This window comes from Schistocerca americana, chromosome 6, assembly GCF_021461395.2.
Source record: "Schistocerca americana isolate TAMUIC-IGC-003095 chromosome 6, iqSchAmer2.1, whole genome shotgun sequence".
In the NCBI taxonomy this organism is placed as follows: domain Eukaryota; kingdom Metazoa; phylum Arthropoda; class Insecta; order Orthoptera; family Acrididae; genus Schistocerca; species Schistocerca americana.
The window spans coordinates 338,242,046-338,265,023 of NC_060124.1; the positions used below are offsets into that span (position 1 = coordinate 338,242,046).

The 22,978-nt window shown below is 42.6% G+C and overlaps 1 protein-coding gene across 1 annotated transcript in view; it reads right to left on the reverse strand.

Moving 5' to 3' along the window:
- Nucleotides 1–2,930: 2,930 nt before the first annotated feature.
- LOC124620133 (odorant receptor 65a-like) overlaps nucleotides 2,931–22,978 on the reverse strand; it is a 55,504-nt gene continuing 35,456 nt past the window's right edge. Inside the window, exons 5-6 of the mRNA XM_047146803.1 lie at nucleotides 11,447–11,608; nucleotides 2,931–2,954 (exon numbers count right to left, since the gene is read on the reverse strand). Of these exons, the coding sequence (XP_047002759.1) occupies nucleotides 2,931–2,954; nucleotides 11,447–11,608 (186 nt within the window). The remainder of the gene's footprint in view (nucleotides 2,955–11,446; nucleotides 11,609–22,978) is intronic.

Consider the following 22,978-nt stretch of genomic DNA (forward strand, 5'->3'; position numbering starts at 1 on the left):
GCCAAGAAAAGAACAACACAATGGTCCTGTTTGGATGCATTTGTAAAAGTGTAGCCAGATTCTACATTTAGGCATTTGCCGCACCCACCTTCGAAAGATATGAATGTCACATTAATCCCTTGCCTACAAGTCGCTGTTTATCTACTGTCATCGAAGTCCCACTGCATTGCATAAACGCTGCAGCAACACCACAGATGGAAACAGTGTAATATCCACTCATACTAATTCCGTTTTATAGATCTGGTATAATTAAATTTTTCTTGAGACAGTTGCATATCATCTTTATGTACGATAGTAATAGAAGCTCAAAAAATGAATTAAAATTCCTGCCACATCGAGGACTTCAACATGGATCTCCTTGCTTACTAGACAGATGTGTTAGCCCTTACACCATTACAGGATGGGAAAATAAGCTCAAGACGGGAATGCAAGTGTGTCTTACGGTGGGCATTCGACTAGGGTAGTCCATGCAGATATGTTAGCAATACTGCTGCGGTGGTGTAATGGCTAAGACATCTGCATAGAAAACAAGGAGACCTGGATTCAAGTCCCAGCCTTGGCACAAATGTTAATCTATTTCTTGAGCTTGTATCATTATTATAGTTCTGTTTTATTACTTCCAATGATTTTCACATCTGAATTGCCCCTCAACTTGTTGATTCTATACCAAAACACATTTGCAGACGTTTGTTCAACTTAGTATTCTTTTCTTGTTCTGTTAATACTAGTACACGACTTTTGTGTTACAGTGGAGGTAGCTAGGTTTCTACGGTAAATCTTACTGTTTATTCATCCACATTGTAGTTAACAGGGCGATGCTGCAAAATTGGATTGGCAAGTCATATAACCTAAAATCACTAGCTGTTTCCCTCCATACACTTCCCTCAATGTTCTTTCACTCACACCTCAACATCAATCCTACCATAAAGCACACGTCGCAGTGGTACCTGTGAAACCAGTACCTATACAATGTGTAAGGGTTCTCAGAGTTTGGTGACACACGTGAACAGTGATAAACCTTGGAAGAGTAATGCTCATACCATTCCCAGCGCAGAGGGTAGGCGTATGTGTTCCTTCCAGTCAGAGCTTATGATTCAGACGACTAGCACACAAATCAGTCACGATCCAGAGGTGATCCAAAGCCTCCAGGACTCTAAATGTATTTACGTCCAAACGTTTATAAACGCTGGCTCACCCTGCAGTTAGCAAGACTACTTGGTCAGCAACTCATAGAGCTTTGTTCCCAAAACTGCACTCGAATAAGGAGGCTACTTTACGGGTAGCCACTTTAGCACGGCACGAACACCTAATTGGACATTCGAATCTGCTACTACTGGCGCCCTTAATCGTCCCTTTCGTGAGGCCTCTACTGCGACTGACTATTAAAAGGTTTGAGGACGACAGAAAATAAAAGGTTTGTATTCCGAACTGAGGACGAGGAACCATTCTTAATTTTAAAGAAACGTTGAGGTATTTACTGCAGAGTTCCGTCAAATCCTGAAGGTACTCAATAAGATGAGGCTTCTCCAGAGCAAGTAGTTTCTCTTAGTACCCTACAAGCACTACAGTAAATTTTCAGCAGACAATAACATCCAGTTAATGCAAGACAAACTGACAAACTACACCCTGTTTAACACGAGGGAAACAGATATCAGTCAGGAGAATACCAGTGGCGGAATCTGGGGAAAGCAGCAAGCAGACCAAGTGAACAAAGAGGTTTGCAAAGAACATAAGGGGATACATTTTGCCAGATTCCTGCAGGCTCTGACATCACTTGAGTCAGAGAGTCATGCAGCTGTTGGAGGAATAGTATCTGGCCATGAGCGGCAATAAGCTGCAGAAAGCCAACTACCGATTCATGGTTTATCTCCTACCAGCCACTCTGATGGGATAAAGTAACCTTGATCGGCCTCTGAATAGGAAACTGTGCCATAACACATAACTCCACACACTGACGTAAGTACCCCCCCTCCAATATATAAATCATCACACTCGATTTTTTTAAAGTGATGGTGTGTATTCTATGTTGCTATGAAACGCACATATAGCTGGGTATTCTCCCTCCATTTAATTTGCTGACGAGACGTCTGTGGTCAATGTTTTGAAGTTTTGTGTAGTGTTTTAACTCCAGCCTACATGTTGAAGGTGGAGATATAAGTGGGTGGCAAAGTGACTGGCTCATCCCTTCTAATCCAACGATTAGTCAGCCACAGCCATCAACTCTACAAGTTTGGATCCACGGAATTTCTCTTTTCATTTAGAGTTTTTGAACGCCTGTGTGTGTGTGTGTGTGTGTGTGTGTGTGTGTGTGTGTGTGTGTGTAGGATATTTTTATTGCAGTACCTTTAGTGCTCTACCATTGTTCTTCACACTCACCTTACAGAATTTTAATTCGCACGCTGAAGATCTTGTTGCAGTGGATCCAGAACAACACATTATCACCTGCATCTCATACAGTTGAAGTCAGTGTTCTATAATTTCTTATTTCTTCTAGCTCTACGTGTTATTTCTTCATTTCATTGAGTTTTGTATGTGTCTGTGTCTTATTGCAACAGTAACTTCTGACACAAGTAAGATGATTTTATTCCAATGAAGACCAAAAATTAGGAAACGATACAGGTACAGAGTTAGGTGAATTCCCATATGGTGACACTTAGTGTGTGTCATGCGTAGTACGTGACTTCTCTGAAACTGTGCCCATTATTGTTGTTTTTTACGCTGACTTGTCTAAATCCGAGAAGTACTTTTCGCTAGTAAATTTCTTGCAATTGTGTCATTATGCAGCGTAGAAGTATAGTATGTTACCTCCTAGAAGACAAATTCTTCTAACTGAAGTCAGGTGTCATCGCTAGTCGCTTTTGAAGCTCCGAAGAATGGCGAAGAAGGAATAAGACATATTGACGACCTATGACAAAAATATAAACATTTCTTTAGCGAAGTTTTTCGCCAACAATCTAGAACACAAACATAATTCACACAGGTATATATTCACAAGAGTCAAAGCTGTAATCTCAACTTTTTATTTAGCAACCACTAAGCAACTATAGGACTGATAAATATCATGCGCGAATTGATGACTGCCGGTCGGTGTGGCCGAGCGGTTTTAGGCTCTACAGTCTGGAACCGCGGGATCACAACGGTCGCAGGTTAGAATCCTGCCTCGGGCATGGGTGTGTGTGATGTCCTTAGGCTTGAGTAGTTCTAAGTTCTAGGGGACTGATGATCTCAGAAGTTAAGTCCCATAGTGCTCAGAGCCATTTATTTGAATTGATGAGTTTAAATATTGAGCAAAATATTACACAGCACATTTAGAAACAGACAAAAACAAAAATTAATCTGAGAAATTTATTATTGTAAATACATTATATCCTTATGTATAAGAGAGAATGCTCTGTTCCTGTGATCCATCATACGTTATTAAAATCCGCACCTGGCGAAATAGCCATTTCAATTAGCAGTTGTGTAAGAAAACTTCGCATATGATAATTTCAAGTAGTGTATAAGGATTTCATGCTTTTGAGGTACAATGTATGGGCTTAATCTATGTGCAGATTCATATGGCAACAAAATATAAGTAGCTGGAGAGAGATTCTTGAGAAGAGTGAAGTACTGCAAAAGAAGAACAATAACAAAATGTAGAAACGTTCAAAATGAACAGAATGTACTAACATGCGCAGTAGTGTCTGACAACCTCAATTCTTTTCCGCTTGATTTGTTTGCAAATCCATAACGTAACTTCTTTCAGTTCCTCTCTTTTCGCTACAGTCGTTTTACGAGTACTATACATAATGATTACCACAAGAGGCCACTGAAGACCACTGCTGTGTGGCAATCAGTTCAGATGCAAGTTGATACCACGATAAAGCAAAAACCAGGAAACACGTTATTATAGATGGGACAGTCTTTAAAGCTTCTGAATAAAATTTGTTAAGATAAATGGTATTCCGAAACTAAGTATAATCTTTAAATTACACGACAAAATTGTAGTATTGGACAGGAACCTAGGAGTAATATCCAGCATCTATTGTCCCTGTTAACTAACCACGAAAATTTTTAATATGTTTTCGGTTACAAGTAACGAACTGCGCTCACGTTTCAACTTGAAATGACGAGGTAAAGCTTTATATTCAACTGGTATTTCAATCCAGCACCTACTGACTGTTAACGAAGCATAATGAAGCACTAGGTATTTAAATTTTTTACCGATAGGGTGATGACTGAGACTACGCAATGGGATTCGAGTCCGCGACCTGCCGCTGTTCTTTCCTAACCACGAATACACGCTACATATCGTCTTATTTCAGCTCTAGTGACATGTACGGAAGTTTTAGCTGAAAATAACGTGACGAATATTTTTGCGCAAACTGGGAGTCGAAGCTGTACGTGTCATTGTTGTTGACTACAAAAGAAGAAATTCTCTTTCACCAGAAGCTAGGAGTGGCATATTTGGACGTGAATAAATATAATGGGAGGCTCTGTGTTGAATGGGAGTCGATACCGGCACGACTCTATACTGTTCCCAACTCCTGGAGAGATTTTAAAAATCAGAATTCGTTTTCATCTGTACTTTGTTTTTTTTGTTTGTTTTTTTTTTGTTCTAGGGCGCAAAAAACAATTGCGGTCATACGCCCCCAAGTCAAAACTATAGAACACGAACACAGAGAGGAGGGAAACGACTATACGTCAGTCCCAATGGACAGAACAGAAGACAACTAAAAACAGGCATGTGGAAAAAGAGCCAAAAAGCACCATACAGAAACGGAGGTCCAAAATTAAAAATTAAAAGCCCTTCCCCATATTGCTTCGGCGGATAAAAAGTAAAACGCGGTGGACAGCTCGCACGTCGTTCGCCAAAACGGCTGATACATCAGACGGAAAACTCAAGCTGGAACGAAAATTGTTAAAAAAAGAGCATTCCAACAGGAAGTGGCAGACACTTAAAATTTGGCCGCAGTGCGTACAAAGTGGCGAGGTAGCGCCACTGAGCAAATGACGATAGCTAAAAAGGCGGTGCCCAATACGCAGCCGAGTTAAAAGGATCTCCTCCCGGCGGGAGGGCCGAGAGGTCGTTCAAGGCCCCGGGAGAGGCTTAGTAAGGCGAAGCCCAGTCCCGTGAAGGGAGAGCCATTGGCGATGTCAAAGAGACACCATCTCCTGACATACGGAGACGCAGAGATCATCGGAGGGAAAACAGGTACTCGCTGGCTGAGGTACGAGGACTGAAGCCTTGGCAGCAGCGTCAGCAATCTCGTTTCCTGGCAGACCGAAATGAGCCGGAACCCACAGAAACATGACATTGGCTCCACCAAGAGTGAACAAGTGACAGTTTTCCTGGACCCTCTGCACGAAGGGATGAGCAGTGTATAGCACACAGAGACTTTGGAGGGCACTGAGTGAGTCTGAGCAGAGGACACAATTGGGAAGGCTGTGTCACCGGCTGTACTCCGTAGCCTGAAACAGGGGGAAGAGCTCAGCTGCAAATATTGAGGAACGTGCCGGAAGCCGATATCGAAAGACACAGTGAGTCTGAGAGCCATCAGTGTATACAAAGGTACTATTGTAAAGTTACATGTGAAGGTCGTGAAACTGAAGGCGATAGACCAAGGCTGGAGTAGTGTCCTTAGGAAGCGAATGAAGGCCAATGTTAACAAGGGCTACTTCACGAAGCCAAGGTGGTGAAGGGATCACACCCATTGGGAAAGTTGCAGGTAGCGTGAAATTAAGCCGCCGTAGCAAATGGCGATAGATGAGGTAACGATCAAAGGAATCATCAAAGGAGGCGACAGAGGAGGGGTGGCAGAAAAACGGCATGCATATATGCTGAGAAGAAAGTCACGGCGGTAGGACAGTGGTAGTTCAGCAGCTTCAGCATACAGACTCTCAACTGGGCTGGTGTAAAAGGCGCCTGTGGCCAAACGGATACCATGATGATGGATAGTGCTGAGACGACATAAAAGGGATGGGCGTGAAGATGCGTAAACAAAGCACCCATAGTTGAGTTTCGAGTGGACAAGGGACCGTTACAAACGGAGGAGGGCGGTTCGATCGCCACCTCAGGAAGTACCATTGAGAACACGTAGGACATTGAGGGACCGCGTACAGCGGGCTGCCAGGTAAGATATGTGGGAGGACTAAGAGAGTTTCCTATCGAGCAGGAGCCCCAGGAATTTCGTAGTGTCAACGAACAGAGGGGACCAGGCCCAAGATGTATAGATGGTGGAAGAAACCATTTGCGCCGCCAGAAATTCATACAGACGGTTTTGTCAGTGGAAAAGCGAAAGCCATTGGCGATGCTCCAGGAGTGAAGACGATCAAGACAGCGCTGAAGACGCCGCTCAGTGAGACAGGTCCATGGAGAACTGCAACAGATGGCAAAATCATTGATAAAAAGGGAGCCGGAGACGCCCGGCGGGAGACTGGCCATTGTAGGGTTAATGGCGATAGGAAAGAGTACGACGCTCAGCACAGAACCACCCTGAGGCACGCAATTGTACTTTGGTGTGTGCATGCTACAGATTGAAATGACAAAAAAATGGTTCAAATGTCTCTGAGCACTATGGGACTCAACTTCTGTGGTCATCAGTCCCCTAGAACTTAGAACCACTTAAACCTAACTAACCTAAGGACATCACACACATCCATGCCCGAGGCAGGATTCGAACCTGCGACCGTAGCGGACTCGCGGTTCCAGACTGTAGCGCCTAGAAACGCACGGCCACTCCGGCCGGCTTGAAATGCCATGCTGAAAATTTTTGTGCTGGATAAGGATTGGAACCAGTGACATGCCTTTTGTGGAAACCTTTATAGCTCTGGAATCTTGGGCGTACACCGGAAAGTTGGAACTGTATCTTCGGCAAGGGGTCAAACTCGTCGGAAGGAGAGATCTGAAGTACAATCTCAGTCCAGAATCAATATTTTCAACCATTTCAAATACAATAAGAAATAAATGTCCTGTGACCTTACATGAATATTATGTTATTAACTAAGTAAAATTTCTGATGTAAGAAAACTTATGGTGACCGAAGCTGTGTTAAATTTGATTTCCGCGCGTTAGATGGACCAACATACACTGACCCTACTCTTGTTGGTATTGAATGGCATCACGTTAAAGGTGGGTTTAGAATCTGGATGTAGTCATACGTTTTTCAGTTGGTGTTAGCAGAGATGAAGAATGTCTTTTCGTGGTTGTTAAAAATATTAACTGAAAGGGCAGTTCGAATCCAGAGCTTAAACGCGCAAAATTAGAACCATTTCCACACAGCATCAAAGGCTTGAAGGAAATAGATTCAGGCTGCCGCAATTTTATTTTTGTGGAATGTCTGTATTTGACAGTGTCAGTAAGGTTTACAGACACTAAATTAATGTATTTCATGTCAAAGTTAACTCAACTAAGTTAGTCGCTCCCTGTGGTGGAATCTCATAATTTTGCGAGCCCTATGGATAGTAGGCACTGGAACGTTGGGAGTCAGGTTCTTCGCGTGAAGTGTGCTGAGGTAGCCAAATCGCCAATCCACTTTTAGCAGTGGCGAGGAAGGAGGTCTGCTGCGTTCTACCTGTGAGGCCGTAAGTGAGTAGCTTACGTTTACTTCCTCGGAGCTCACAGGTTAGTTTTGTTTTTAAATTCAATGTGCTATGGGACATTCCTATAGGCAGGACATGATAAAGATAACTTTTCAGCCAGACCACACCCAACCACGTGGTTAGCCCAAGGTGAGTGCGGCAGCACACAGCATGATCGTTACATCACGACGTAGGACACAAACAAAACAACCGCTTCAGAGACCCAGGAGACTGTCGTCATGACTTTATCGGCTTAGAGTGGGCTTTGAACTCTTTCTCCGGACAGACAGATGCTGTGGTGCCAATAGATGGATTGCCATTTTGCTAGCGGTTCGACATGATGAACGCATGTTTCATCGCCTGTGACGATGTTCGACAAAAATTGTCACGATCAGCCTTGTAACCCGCAAGCAGTTCCGCGTGCATTGTCCTTCGTCGCTCTTTGTCGTCTGTTTTTAGGTGACGGGGAACCAGCGGGCGCGCACCTTTGAGTACCTCATCTGGTGGACGAGTGTGTCAGTATGACCAACAGAGACGATCAGTTGAGCAGCGAGGTGTTTGTGACCCGTAGAGCACCTCGACTGAGAGTGTCCGCACGTTCGAACACTGCAGGAGTCACAGCTGTGTGCGGCCGGCCGGCACGCGGGATTGGGACAGGTTTGTTGCTATGATGACAGACGCTTCTTCCAACGACTCACAATGCTTTTTTTCACTGCCAGTTCTCCGTAGGCGTTCTGCAAGCGTCTATGAATATCGGCGACTCTCAGGCTTTCCGCTGAAAGGAACTAAATGACAGCTCTCTGCTGGAAACGTACCTCCGTCACAGACGCCATTCTGAAGGCTACGTATAGCGCCGTCGCCAATCGCAGCTTCATGAAACCGTAGGTCCTGAAGCGGGAAAATTCCATGATATCCCACAACAAAGTGCGCAAATGGCTGAGAAAAGAATGTGTTGCATTGTTTATTGAATGTTTCTCTTATATGCGTAGCACTTCTGTTGAGTTTCGAAACACTGAAAATTAAGTGTTGACACTTCTCATTAAGAGGAAGAACCAGATACATTGTTGTACGAGGCTCGTGAATTTCTATCAAAGTACGGCACTAGCCTACTAAAGAGAAATTACAGATCTCACCAAAAAATCCTTGCTGACCGTCATCTATAACTGTACGTGGAGACTTTATGTGCCTTGGTAAGAGACAATATGAAACAATACTTTGTTTATGTGAATCTATTTTCGTGTAAAAATGTGTTCTAAATATGATGTTTAAAATACGTTGAAATCTCGACAAAAAAATCAAGAACATTCGGCATTATCGAGAGTCATATCTAAGAAACCTGCGAGTACAATTAAAGCCATCTTTCGAGATGCGTTATAGTTTTTCAATAAGGTGATGGTATCTTAAAATTTATCATCAGCTACACAGATGTGTCGGTTAAAATGAATTTACAGCTCCATTGTTGCTGTGGTCTTCACTCCAAAGACTGGTTCGATGCGGGTCTCCCAGATAGTCTAGCCTGTGAAAACGTCTACTGCAACGTGCATGGAATTTCCATTGAACTTCCTTGGTCTTTTGTACAGTTTTATCACGACACTTCCCTCCATTAACAAATTTGTGATTCCTTGATGCCTCAGGACGTGTCATGCCAACCAAGCCCTTCTTTTTAGTCGACTTGTGCCATAATCTTAATTTGTCCTGTTTGATTCAGTAACTCCTCATTAGTTACCCGATCTACCCATCTAAGTTTCAATATTCTTCTGTAGTATCACATTTCAGCTCCTTCCAATCTGTTTCTGTCAGAACTCTTTACCGTCCACTTCCCAGTTCCACATAAGGCCCACTTCACACAAGTACCTTCAGAAAATGCTTTCCAGCACTTATATCCATATTGTGTGTAAACAAATTACTCATTTACAGAACAGTTTTATTGCTACTTCCAATATGCATTTTATATCCCCTCTGCTTATGCCATCAGCACTAATCTTGCTGCCGAAATAACAAGTCGTCTACTTTACTTTCTCATTTCCTAATCTCATTTTGTCAACATCGACTGATTTAATTCGATCGGACTCCATTGAGCTTGTCTTAGTTTTTTGAATCCTCTTCTTCCAATCTCTTTTGAAGACACTATCCACTACATCATAAAGCGGTTACGGCATCGATGACTTCAGCCGTAAACAGAAATATTAAAAAAGGTAGGAAGATTTTTCTGTTTAGCAAAAGTGACAAAAAGCAGATTGCAGAGTACCTGACGGCTCAACACAAAAGTTTTGTCTCAAGTACAGATAGTGTTGAGAATCAGTGGACAAAGTTCAAAACCATCGTACAATATGCGTTAGATGAGTATGTGCCAAGCAAGATCGTAAGAGATGGAAAAGAGCCACCGTGGTACATCAACCGAGTTAGAAAACTGCTACGGAAGCAAAGGGAACTTCACAGCAAAAATAAACATAGCCAAAGCCTTGCAGATAAACAAAAATTACGCGAAGCGAAATGTAGTGTGAGGAGGGCTATGCGGGAGGCGTTCAATGAATTCAAAAGTAAAGTTCTATGTACTGACATGGCAGAAAATCCTAAGAAATTTTGGTCTTATGTCAAAGCTGTAGATGGATCAAAACAAAATGTCCAGACACTCTGTGACCAAAATGGTACTGAAACAGAGGATGACAGACTAAAGGCCGAAATACTAAATGTCTTTTTCCAAAGCTGTTTCACAGAGGAAGACTGCACTGTAGTTCCTTCTCTAGATTGTCCCACAGATGACAAAATGGTAGATATCGAAATAGACGACAGAGGGATAGAGAAACAATTAAAATCGCTCAAAAGAGGAAAGGCCGGTGGACCTGATGGGATACCAGTTCGATTTTACACAGAGTACGCGAAGGAACTTGCCCCCCTTCTCAGGGAAATTAAGCATTAATCACTTGCTCTTCCCAAAAGTACTTTAAGATACTAACTAACTTAAAAATATACTACTCCTAAATGATATAATTATTAATCTGCAAATGACATAATACTGAAGTCACGTTGTTAAGAACACCGTCCTCTGTCAAACAGAAATACCTGCACTTCTGTGTACCCATATTTTGGTATTTACAAGATCATTCCTTCTTTCAAGACTCCAAAAGGATACCGTTATTTAAATCACAGTTGTAGCTGATTCCCGTTATTGATAAGTTATACCAAACAATGTGCAATCTATTTAATTATTATCATTAATGTCTATGGAAGGGAAATTGTTAGTGAGAGAACCATAGCCTAGCCAACCGACTTTATGGATCATGTTCTAGCCCTATTACACCAACCACCGACATGCGAAAGTGCTTCTGATATCAAACGAATAAACACATATACCATTTGTAGAATCAAGGGGGGGGGGGGGGGGGGGGGTCTACATTTGTCACGAGGAACTTGTGTGGTAAATGTTTCCCTTTTTCAAAAATGGTTAAATCGTTAAAATGGTTCAAACGGCTCTAAGCCCTATGGGACTTAACATCTGTGGTCATCAATCCCCTAGACTTAGAGCTACTTAAATCTAACTAACCTAAGGACATCACACACATCCATGCCCAAGGCAGGAATCGAACCTGCGACCATAGCAGCTGCGTGGTTCCGGACTGAAGCGCCTTGAACCGCTCGGTCACAGCGGCCGGCTTCCCTTCTTCATGGCATGCTAGTTTTTAGTAATAAACAACTACAGTATCATTTATAAAAGCCAGACTAGGAAATGAATCTGGAACAGTTGTCGAAAACTTGTCTCTTTCACTCAAACTAGATGCGGCAGTAAACTTAGAATACTATGTCTAAGAATTACCCACGTACTCTGTAAGCACAAACACGTGTAAAAGTTGTAGAACGCATTTTATGTTAAGGAACAGGGCCTCACCGACACAAAGGACTCCCTGGAGAGAGGAAAGAAGCCGCCGGCTGTTACACGCAATGGCCTCTGTGCTCGGACCATCATGAGCAGCAGCGACCGCTTCTGGGAGAGAGGGATTCCCTGCAGTGACGTCACTGCCGAGTAGGCTGCCAGCGCCACCTTCTCGCTCTGCAACAAGAGACTATCAGTTGTCATGGAAACACAAACTACTAGTAAGGGAGAGTTGAAATCGTTGGTGCCATGCATTCAGTGGACATAATATGTGACTGATTTCTAATGAGAACTTCAGTAGCAATACTACTCGCATTCCCTTGTATGGGAGTCTCAGCATCGAATAAATATTATAGAGCACAATTCTTATAAAAATGTGGCTAATTTCGATTGGCAATGTCATTAAGTTGTTTCAATGCTGCACATAAAAATATCTCAGTAAATTGATCGGAGATACATACATAAGTTAATGGACATATGAAGAGTGGAAATGGAAAACATCGTAATTGCCAAATCTGTTATTTGTTTGTACATAACTGATGGCTATCCAGTAGATTGTAAAGCTATAACCGCATCACAACAAAAACAGAAAATGTTGTTGTTGTTGTGGTCTTCAGTCCTGAGACTGGTTTGATGCAGCTCTCCATGCTACTCTATCCTGTGCAAGCTACTTCATCCCCCAGTACTTACTGCAACCTGCATCCTTCTGAATCTGCTTAGTGTATTTATCTCTTGGTCTCCCTCTACGATTTTTACCCTCCACGCTCCCCTCCAATGCTAAATTTGTGATTCCTTGATGCCTCATAACATGTCCTACCAACCGGTCCTTTCTTCTTGTCAAGTTGTGCCACAAACTCCTCGTCTCCCCAATTCTATTCAATACCTCCTCATTAGTTATGTGATCTACCCATCTAATCTTCAGCATTCTTCTGTAGCACCACATGTAGAAAGCTTCTATTCTCTTCTTGTCCAAACTATTTATCACTTCCATGCATGGCTACACTCGACACAAATACTTTCAGAAACGGCCTCCTGACACTTAAATCTATACTCGATGTTAGCAAATTTCTCTTCTTCAGAAACGCTATTGTTGCCATTGCCTGGATCAGGTCAAGGCATATGCAACTAACTGACTGTCAAGAACAAAAAGGCAATGAAAAGACTTTTTCTTAAAAAAAATGGCACTTGGAACTTTTTTCTATGAGCACAGTTAATATTTATTTATGTTCAAACGAGGTTAATTTCTGAGAGTTATACTGTGAAGAATGCTTAACACTAGACGTTACTAGCGAAAACGTTAAACACATTAATCGATTAATACAAAATATGACTGCGGTCCTGAAAGAGTGTTTCATAATTTCACACTTTTTTAAACTAATCAAAAATCGCAAACAGGAAAAGTTTTCGGTTCGTAGATGATCAAATATATTTGTTTTCTGTTTTCTGTCATCGCCCCGTATTTCCTAGCTATTTTTTTTTCGCTAGAACGAACGAAGTTAAAATTTGGTGCTGCTGTTGGTATGTTCATTGTATTTTCAGGTACTGCAACTTTTTAATTACTTCAATCACTTTTCGATTATAGTAATGGGTGTGTCGAACTGAGCAGCGAAATTATTGATTCGGTGTGAAATGAAGTTTCGTGTTTGTTTTTAGATACAGTTACCCTGAATTTATTTTTTCGGGGAAACAATCTCCAAGGCAATCATTTTGATTTTGGTATGACGCAATTTAGATTAATTTCAAGAACCTACTTTCAAAAATGTAATTACTTCAACAACCAATTCTACGGCGAACAAAACTTGAGTGGATGGGGGCTACTGTGTTTACCGACTAGTGTCTCAAATTGGATAAGTGATTTTTTTACTGTGAAGTCGTAAATATGTAATTATTTGTTATAACTGTCCTGATATTAGGTAGAAAGTTACGTTTCTTATTTTTTACCTCTGAACACTTCTAGCGCTTAACAACAGTGTTATCAGGGTATCACATAAAACTCGAAATTTCATTATCGAATGCAATTGTTGCAAAATATTGCTCAAAACATAAGTAAAAGAAAATTTCTCCACGAGTGTACTAGATACATTACAAATGTTGCATACTGCATGAAATGTAGTAACGCCAAGCCCGATTAAAAACTGTTTCTGCTCAGCGGCCTTCTCCAAACTACCATAGTTTTGACGCCTCCAGAACAAGCTGATATTAAGAAAGCTGAACCACCATTTAACTAAATGATTAGGAAAAATTTTCTACACTATTACGCTTCTCTACAACAGCACTGGATGAATTTGTTACAATTGATGTTGATGTGCATGTGCGATTGTGACGGTTGAAGATATTTTTGATGAGTGTTCACAGCTCGAAACATCTCATCGATGTAGACTACAACGACAAATTTGAAAATTAGATAAATACTGAATTCTCTCTCCCTACTGTATTAGAATTGCAGAACATCATGGAAAGCATCCGCAGTATGTATATGCGCTTCTATTAAGAAAATGAAGAATACAATAGACAATGTCGAAGAATTTGTCGAAAGGTAGATGCTGAAAAACTGCAAAATCCAGTAACTGATTTTTCCAAAAGACAATAAAATACTGTATATAAACATCCACTGCACAGTATAAACCCGCAAGACTGAAAGTAGGAACTCTATCTTTACTATCATGCGACTTGCGGAGATCCAAAATGCAATTTTCTGTTTCATGCGTCGTTTGACATGAAATTATTTTAACATGAAAATATGTATCAGTGTCCTAACATTTGTGTTAAATCCTTTCAATTAGTACTCAAAATCGCCGTACCAACTATGATAATGTTTTCAGCCTTATTTACAGCATTGTATATTGTCATTCGGGCGGCGTTTCAACCACTTCCATGAGAGAACTGTACATCACTAAGTTCAGTATTGTGTGCAATTCCTCATTGATCCTGAATTTCTGTTTCGCTCACACAAAATGTTAAAGGTGTTATGAGTGGGAATATTAACATTCAACCAGCGGTATTAACAATTCAGTGAAGGAGATTCAAGATAGTTCTCCTTCAATGAAATATTACCTGACGACGAAAATGTGCAAAGGTCAAACATAGATGATTTCTATTACATCCACATTTTGCAACGTCTCCGTTCACAGTAAATTTGTATGCAGTTTGCTGGAAACAGGAGTTGAGTGTTCCGAACCGAATTCTCCATCTAGGCAAATACCTGTGGCATTCTTCACAAAGAGTCAGATTGTTTCCATTTCATAATGTATATATAAATACATTCAGTATACGTACAGTTGAACGATATCCTTTCAAATATTTGTATTACCACACGCATGCACCAAGGAGTTTCTACAGTTTCAAACCTAATACAAGGTTATGAACTGTACACGTCAACGTAACATCGCCCTCTCTACTCAGCCAGTGGACACTCAATACAAGTTACTGCGAAATTTTTATCTCTAAATTGTCATACAAGAGACTGCTGCGTTTCTAGCGATAAAACTTATACTTTCGCTCCACACCCCGGCCTAAATCTAACACTAAGGCATCTTGGGCAATAAAATATAGAGCAGACAACGTACTACAAGCGACCAGAATTTAGTACTGTTCCTAATCTAAAAATTAGAGAGCAATGGTTTTTGAGTACTAGGCAAGGTTAATTCAGAGTTGTAGCATTTACATTAAATGTACTTCAAAATTTCACAAAAACGTTGCGAACGTTGATGGCTATTTCTCACAAGTTCTGATCGTGACGATAAAATTCCAGACGTGTGAAAAGGTGACATTGAAAAGCGGTGGATCTGAGTTTTATGTTGAGGGATCGATATCTTACCTGCCACGATTTCCTGCCTGTTCGCCAACGTCAGCCCTTCCATTATAATGGGGGAGTACGGTTTCTAATATAAGAGCCCTTACTGTGTCTATAAATAGAAGTTTCAAAGTATATGTCAACATTCTATGAAGTTTCGGGATTGCAGCCATATCAAGCTGGTAACTTGCGGCAATACTTCGGCTGACAACTGTTCAGCCGTCTTCAGGTGAGTGTCCGCCACTGGAGACTTACGTTTTTTTTTTTTGTTTATTGTTACTTCATTCCCCCACGCCCCTTATGGACAGGGGGTGGACTGACAGCAGCACAATTTTCCGCTCTTCAGACAGGAGTGCTCATAAAAGATAATAAAGGTGATTGAAAAATAAAAGTATGAGGACTGTTTACATTGTAATTTAAAAGAATTAATGACAGACAGATAACAGGACAATGAATATACCAGTTTAAAAATACAGTTTCTATGAGGTTAAATTCTTCGATGAAAAAAGGTAGGAGCACTGCAGTTTCACTTAACATCCGAAGGACCTGCACAGTGTGAAAAAGTATTCTGGGAAGAGGGAAATATGTTCCGTGAGGTTGGGGGGGGGGGAGGGGGGGGGAGGGGAAACGAGATAGAGGTGTGTTAGTTGGGTAAACCATGGAGATTATACATAGGAGGCGAAGCAGATAGTGGGAATACAGACATTGGGAAGGAATGAGGGTAAAGGGGAGTAATGAGGTGTGGGGAGGTAGAAGCACAAGAAGAAATGGATACAAGTGGATGTAGATGGAAAAGGAGAGAGAAGCGCTGATGTAGATTTGAATAGGTGGGGAAGGGTTAAAGCTGGTAGGAGGAACGATTATAAGTGCGAAGCTCACTGTCTGGGAGCGGGAGATGATTGAAGTTGCGTTGAGATAGGATATGGAGTATGTGGAGGTGTAGGGATGGAGAGGTGTTGGTTAAGGCATGGCAGCGTACCATGGTTGGTGATCTAAGGGGAGAAAATGGGATTATTGGAAACTAGTTTGCCGACAGTGTAGGAGAGACATAGGTGTTCTTTGGGGGTGAGGAGCGGTAGAAATTTTATGAGATGGTAGAGGATCCAGGTGCGGGAAGGTAAACAAATGTGGAAAGCCAGATGGTGCGCATGGTGTTCTAGGATTTGGAGGGATTTAAAGGATTTTGGTGGTGTGGATGTCCATACAATATTTGCATAACAAAGGATGGATCGGATCAGGATTTTGTAGGTGTGGAGAATAGTGGAGACGTGTAAACTCAAAGTTCGAACTCTTAGTGGTTTGAGTAGTTTTATTCTATTGTAGGCGTTCTGTTGGTTCTTTAGTAGTGGAGGGTTGGACATTATTTGCCGGATGAGGGTTAGTTCAAGATATTTTAGTGTGTTAGTCAACTGAAAAAAACTGTTGTAAATGGTAAGGTAAAAGTCATGGAGATGGAAGGTGCAAGTGGTTCTTCCTGTAATTTAATTCGTCGGTGGAGCAAGGAACTCAGTCACTTTGTGGAGATTTTCACTTTTTTATATGAATGTATTAAACAGATCAAGACGGACCTTACTGCCATGAAACGAACCATGTTTGGCTTCTTCCTATGGGAATAGCACTAGGTCGATTTATTACGTGGTGATGAGAAAGGAATGAAGTCAGTGATTTAGTTACTTTCTCTACCGCACGTCCTTCAAACTAGATGGCGTTGGCTCGTAGAAGCAAGAGCAGAAAGCGTAACAAAACACTAACTTGGCGCCACCTTCGCGATGTGTCGTAGTTATGGTTGATTGTTATTGTAAGTTATTGAATGTCATCTTTCGAAACGTCTCCCAAAGGATAGGGAAATGAAACTGAGAACAAGAGGAAGAGGATCAAGGTGGCTAGAGTTCATGGGTTGCCATGTAATGACTACAGTGAGAAAGCAGTTCCTGCAAAATCTATCGTGCTAATTGCAGGTAAGTACTGACATTTACCCATTCAATAAGATCAGTGTAATACAAGTTCCATAGCATGTGCTACATACTTTGCGATTACTTAATAAATTCCAGATGCCGAATGGAATGTTTCCAACATATCAGTGAAGATAATGGCATCGAAGTACTTTCAGAACATTTTAAATATGAAAAAAATAGGATATTTATCTACATGGTTTAATTGTGGCAGGTAACATTAGGAAGGCAAAGAAAAGTTGTCAGGAGTGTATATCTTTGTATTTCCTGGTGTCGTGTGAGTGTATCCCAGTCCCGAGTCTGCAGGAAAGGGGTGGTACATGTGGCGGGATTCTCGAATTAACAGCACTTGATGGGGTAGGAAGGGCCAGTGATAGGGATATAGGAAGATATAGAGTCTGACAAGGTCTGCTGTAGGAAGGACGCAGCATGAGGGGATCATCAGGCTGCTGGAAGGACAGGGATGGCTTACAATCTGCATTTCTATGAATTCTCCATAGGGATTCCAGTTGGTATGGAAGTGGTTTTGGATAACTTTAGGATGGTGATTCGAATAGCGAGCATGGGAATGAGGCTGGGCGGAAGATATGAGTAAGAGTGTAGGTAGGTGGTCATTTTCAGTTGTATTGAGGATTTCTGCAGTGAGGCGTCCAAGACAATTGAGAGATACTAGGATGACTGCAGGTGTAGTGTTGCCTCACAATGTGTATAGTGTGGGATGGGAACAATGTTACCTTGCAGGGAATCAATAAAATGACACCACAGCTAGAGATCTGTGTGGGATCTACTATGGATGTTGACTTTGTGGTAATAATATAGGTGGAAAAGTACAATCTGTGTGGGTCAGGAAGTTACTCGGAATGGGGTGGTTAGGTCAGATGTAGGTTGAGGCAAAGGTAATGGTTAGGGTGTGGAGAAAAGAGGCTATGGATAAGGTTTTCTGTACGAGTATTGTATGATAGTTGTGGCCAAAAAGGAATTTTCTTGTTGTGGCCAATTGTGACTTCATCTCTGGCCAGAGAAGGATATTATCTGTGTGGTGGAGACTATAGGGAGAGGTGCAGATTGTGTGGTAGAATTGGAGTATGTTTCGTTAAGGATAAATGTATGGACGTAATGTTGGGATAGGGTATGCATTATAAGGTGTTTATTGGATAGGGAGAGAGCAGATGTTGTGATGCATGATTTTGTGGTGTTGTCTAGCCATTATAAGAATAGTTTGTGTGGATGAGGTCGGGGTAGGTTTAGATAATGGTGTCAAGGCAGGTGAAAAGAAGTATACCAAGTTTTGTCAGTAGGTAGCTCGGGAATTGAGATGGGAGACGGAGTGAGCAGTGAGGGAGAATTGTTGGAGGGTGTGTGGACTTTGGAATGGATGGATGTTTTGGAGGACGATTGTAATGAATTTCATAATATCTTCAGGAGTGGGAGATGGGGGAGGAAATTTTTGGGATGGGAGGGATTAGGACAGTGAGCTCAGATTTGATAGGTTATGGCTTAGCTTTATATTTCACAGAGTAAGTGGGGTTGGAGTCATTGCAGGTGTTGCAGGTAGGAGGGGATGCTAGGGGGGCTTTACAGTTGGCACAACTAGGTGGATTTTTACACTCTGCAGAAAGGTGGTCATTGTAATGGAGACATTTTTGGCAGCAGTAGGACTGTGGGCGATTTTGAAGGTGCGACCTTGTGGCAGTGGTGGTAGATCAGGGCTCCCTCTTTAAGGATAATTCTATGGTGGCAGAAACAGAGAAGATGTGGACAAGGCGAGTGGACCCAGGTCATTATTGGTCAATAGGGATTGTTTACTTCTGAATCTGTGCGGTTGTTCAGCTCAGATGCCACTTCCTCGTCCATGATCCCATGTTCGACATTTATGATTACTGCAGTGAAGGTGGGAGGACGGCAGGGAGGGTGAGGTTGTTTGCGTGTGGTGGTGAGAGGTGTTAAGAAGGCTCTGCGACTAAAGCTAATGTGAGGAATTTTGGAGAGGACGCCAGTATGTAAGTTCGAGTTTAGGGGCTTTAGTAAGATGGAATCTTTTCTTGTGATGATTGGTTGGATGTGAAGGCTGGGTAAGCGATTCTTGATTTCGAAGCTGAGGGATTTGTGTTTAAGGAACGTTGGGTCAGTTTTGCAGAGGATGAAGGTGAGGATGGTAGAGAAAGAAGCTGGAGATGGCGGAGCTGTATCCACATGCTGGGTGTCTTCAGGTTCAGTTATTGTTTTTTAGGTGTGGGAGTGGGAACGGTGTCAGTGATTTGACATTTTGTAGATTTTTTTGATAGCTGTTGGAGGGAAGGCTAGTTAAGGAATGGAGGTTATCGGCATATGATGTTCTTGATGGTTACCTGGGAGTTGTGTAGGTCTTTCACCATGACGTCCGTTGGTCGTTGGAGTGAGGCTCGATGAGGTGGTGCTTGAGACGCCATCTGTCGCTTCTGTCGCTCAGAGGGCAGTGACATGTGTGGCAGCAGTGAAGGTGGATGGTGAGTTATGGCTGAAGGAGGAAAGGTGGGGGGAGCTGGGGACAGAGAGAGATGCATGGGTCACTACTGCAGTAGGACAGGATATGGTAGGTATGGGGGGATAGTTGCAGAGGGATGGGTCAGAGGACATGCTCCATGAAGTGACAGTGGGAAAAGGGGATGGAGAAGTGTAGATAGTCCATGGTGGCAAAAAGTGATGAATTGCGTTGACTACGGTGAGCAGCAACCGGAGCGGTGATGGGACGATAATGACGAGTTGTAGTGAGGTTGTGAATGATGAGAATGACTCCAATGTGACAAGGATGGTACCAGCTGCGTCAGTGATTCGGTGGGGGCGATCCACATATAGAGGTGGCGGCGACGAAAAAAAAAGCGATGAAGCTGTAGGGACGCTGATGGAAGCAAAGCCTGGCAGTGATGATGCAGGCTAGCGATGACCAGCGGTGAGCGCTAGATGTCAATGCGAAGATGATAACTCGTGGCAAAATCCGTGACGGCCAGCCAGCGCTGACAGCGAAGGTGGCCCTGAAGACGATTCAAACCTATCCCCTGTCGGAACTTCAACCCTCAGAGCAGCGCAGGCAGCTCTTAGTCCCGAGAGGAACCTCAAAGGTGGGAAGACTGTTAGTTCACGGTGTCTGATTTGTAGCAAACATTGGCCCAGGGAACCATGCACACAGGCGCCCATCACATGAGCGTCGTCCCCTATTGAAATCCGAGCCCTCTGCAAATACTGTTCCATCTGTGACCCGCAGACGCGTGCGTAAAAGTGAAACTAAGGGTCCGCCCTCTGCCGGAAGGCACGATTGTGGCGCTAAGAATAAAAGTCGCCAGTCCTATCGTTATGAATAAAATGTTTCCTCTCAGAAGAAATTAAAGAGGTCATCAGGTCACAAGCCTTGTCCAGCTGAAAGCCGCTGTCACGATTTATACGATCTTGTGTGTTTTTCACGAATGCGTTACTGATCAACGATAAGGAACAAAGGCTCAAAGGCGATGTCTTCACCAAGCACCAAAGTGAAACATCGTGAGGAGAAACAAGCAGAACAGAGACGTCAACGTCAGCTACTACTGGAGGAAAATACGGAGTATTCAATGACAAATACTTAAAGAGACCGATGCAGACTCTGACGTTACAACCTCGTCAAATGTCTCTGCGGTCACAAGTCGCCAAGGCACCAAGAAAACAACAGCTCACCTTCTGGAATTCCAAGGTGATGAGGGTTTTCAGCTTGAAAAAAATAAGACTATCCGAAGGAAGATAGCGCAAACTTTGAAGCAAACCCATGCAGCAACACTAGAAATTACCAACGGATATGATACTCTGAGAGAAGATCCACCGCAGGAGTCTGCCACCGCCGAACCACCGCCCCCAACTGACGACTCCGATACTGCCAAGAGTCCCATTCATCATAATCTATAATTGCTCAAACACGTAAAACTATGCAGAGAACTAAGGCCACTAATCTCTGGAAGCTTAAGGGCAGCTTACATAGGAGAAGGAGTGAAATTTTACGTCAATACAATGAGTACTATCAGAAGGTGTTTTCTTTCTGCAAGGAAAAAAAATACCTTTCCATACATGTCAAGATATCAAAACTGGTTCCTAAGGATCTACCACCGTCTGCACAGATAACCGATTTCAACACGACTTGCAAGAACAGCGTTTCACTATTGATGACGTGCACCGTTTTTGAAATGGTGCACGTCTCCAATAGCAAGCAGCAGGATAAACTCCGCCCACTACCGGTACACACTGTGAAACTACCTCAAGGAGAAACGTCCAACACCTTTCACGGAGTTCGCTATGTACTTTCAACTAAAGTGTGAGTGGAAGATTATCGAGCACAAAATAAAGTCTCACAGTGTAAACGCTGCCTATGATGGACCCATATCACTCATTACTGTTGCGTACCTGCAAGATGTGTTAAATGTGGAGACATGGGCGCAAGCACCGAATGCAACCAACCACCAGGCACACCCCCTAAATGTGCGCCTTACCAGAGCCAAAACAGCTTCTTAGAAGGGATGCAGCGCGTTCCAGAAAGCTCTGAGAAAGTTCCGAAAACGTGCGTCTAAAACAGCAGAATCATATAGTAAGTTTCAACCCACCGCTACCAACACCAACGTGAAACTGATGATATCCGACGAGTCTTGGTTCGGAGCTCAACTACCCCCACCACCAGGCCAGTGAGACACGACTCCAGTTACGAGCAATACAAGTGAGGAACGTGCATTGACTTCAGCAGTTCAAAGAGAACGAGGCAACAACAGACCAACAAGGATACTTAGAGATAAAGACTAAGATGCAGCAGTTAACGGAGTTACTATGTCCTTAAAATTTCAAAGCACCCAAAATTTTCTACCCAATCTGATCCTCGCTGGGAAATGAATGCTGGCAACAGAAGACAAGCTGTTAAAATAGCGATCTTAGTAGAAACCCTAGCGCAACTCGAAGGGTCAGTCTAACATTATGGACACACAAACACCGAACTTTCGAATTTGTAAGTGGAACGCTACTGTGTTCGCCCCAAAAAGAATAAATTATCGGACTTCATTGAAAGATAAGAAATTGACATTGTCCTTCTCTCTGAGACCCACCTCCAACTGACTGAAAGGTTGAAACTTTGAAATATTGTGTTATATCTTACAGATAGACAACAACGACGAGGTGGTGGCACAGCTATCTATCTCGGCATCCATCGAGAATCAGACTTAACGGAACTGCCACAACTAGAGAAATCTCCGCCCAACAGCCCAACGAATTGAACAGGACTTAAGAAACATCTTTGAGCCACACGGATTGGCGTTCGTTAGAGGTGACAGGAACGCCAAGCACCCCACTTTTCAATCAAAAGTCACCAACGTAACAGCCCTAGAACAGGAATTAGACTTAATAATTTGGGGCCCACTTGAACCAACTCATATTCCATCTCCTAGCCACCAACACCCAGGTGTATTAGATACTGTTACCACCAAAGGACTCAGAATCGACCCTCAACTGGTAACTATAAATGATTTATCATCGAACAACGACCCTGTTCTGGCAACACTTCGGGGGACGAACCACCCACAATCCCGACAAATATACCAAAAAAATAACAACATCGATCCTACACTGGAGATCCAGGCACCGGCTCATATCGACTATGTGGTGAACTATATGACACGAAAAATACGGAAGACGCATAAAGTGTCCTCTACAACGTATGTAGAGGAACATCCAACTAACGAACCACTTCCGCCACCATAGAGGAACTGCGAACCCGAAAGAATCGCTCACAGAAGATGTGGCAACGAACCAGAAACCCGGCCA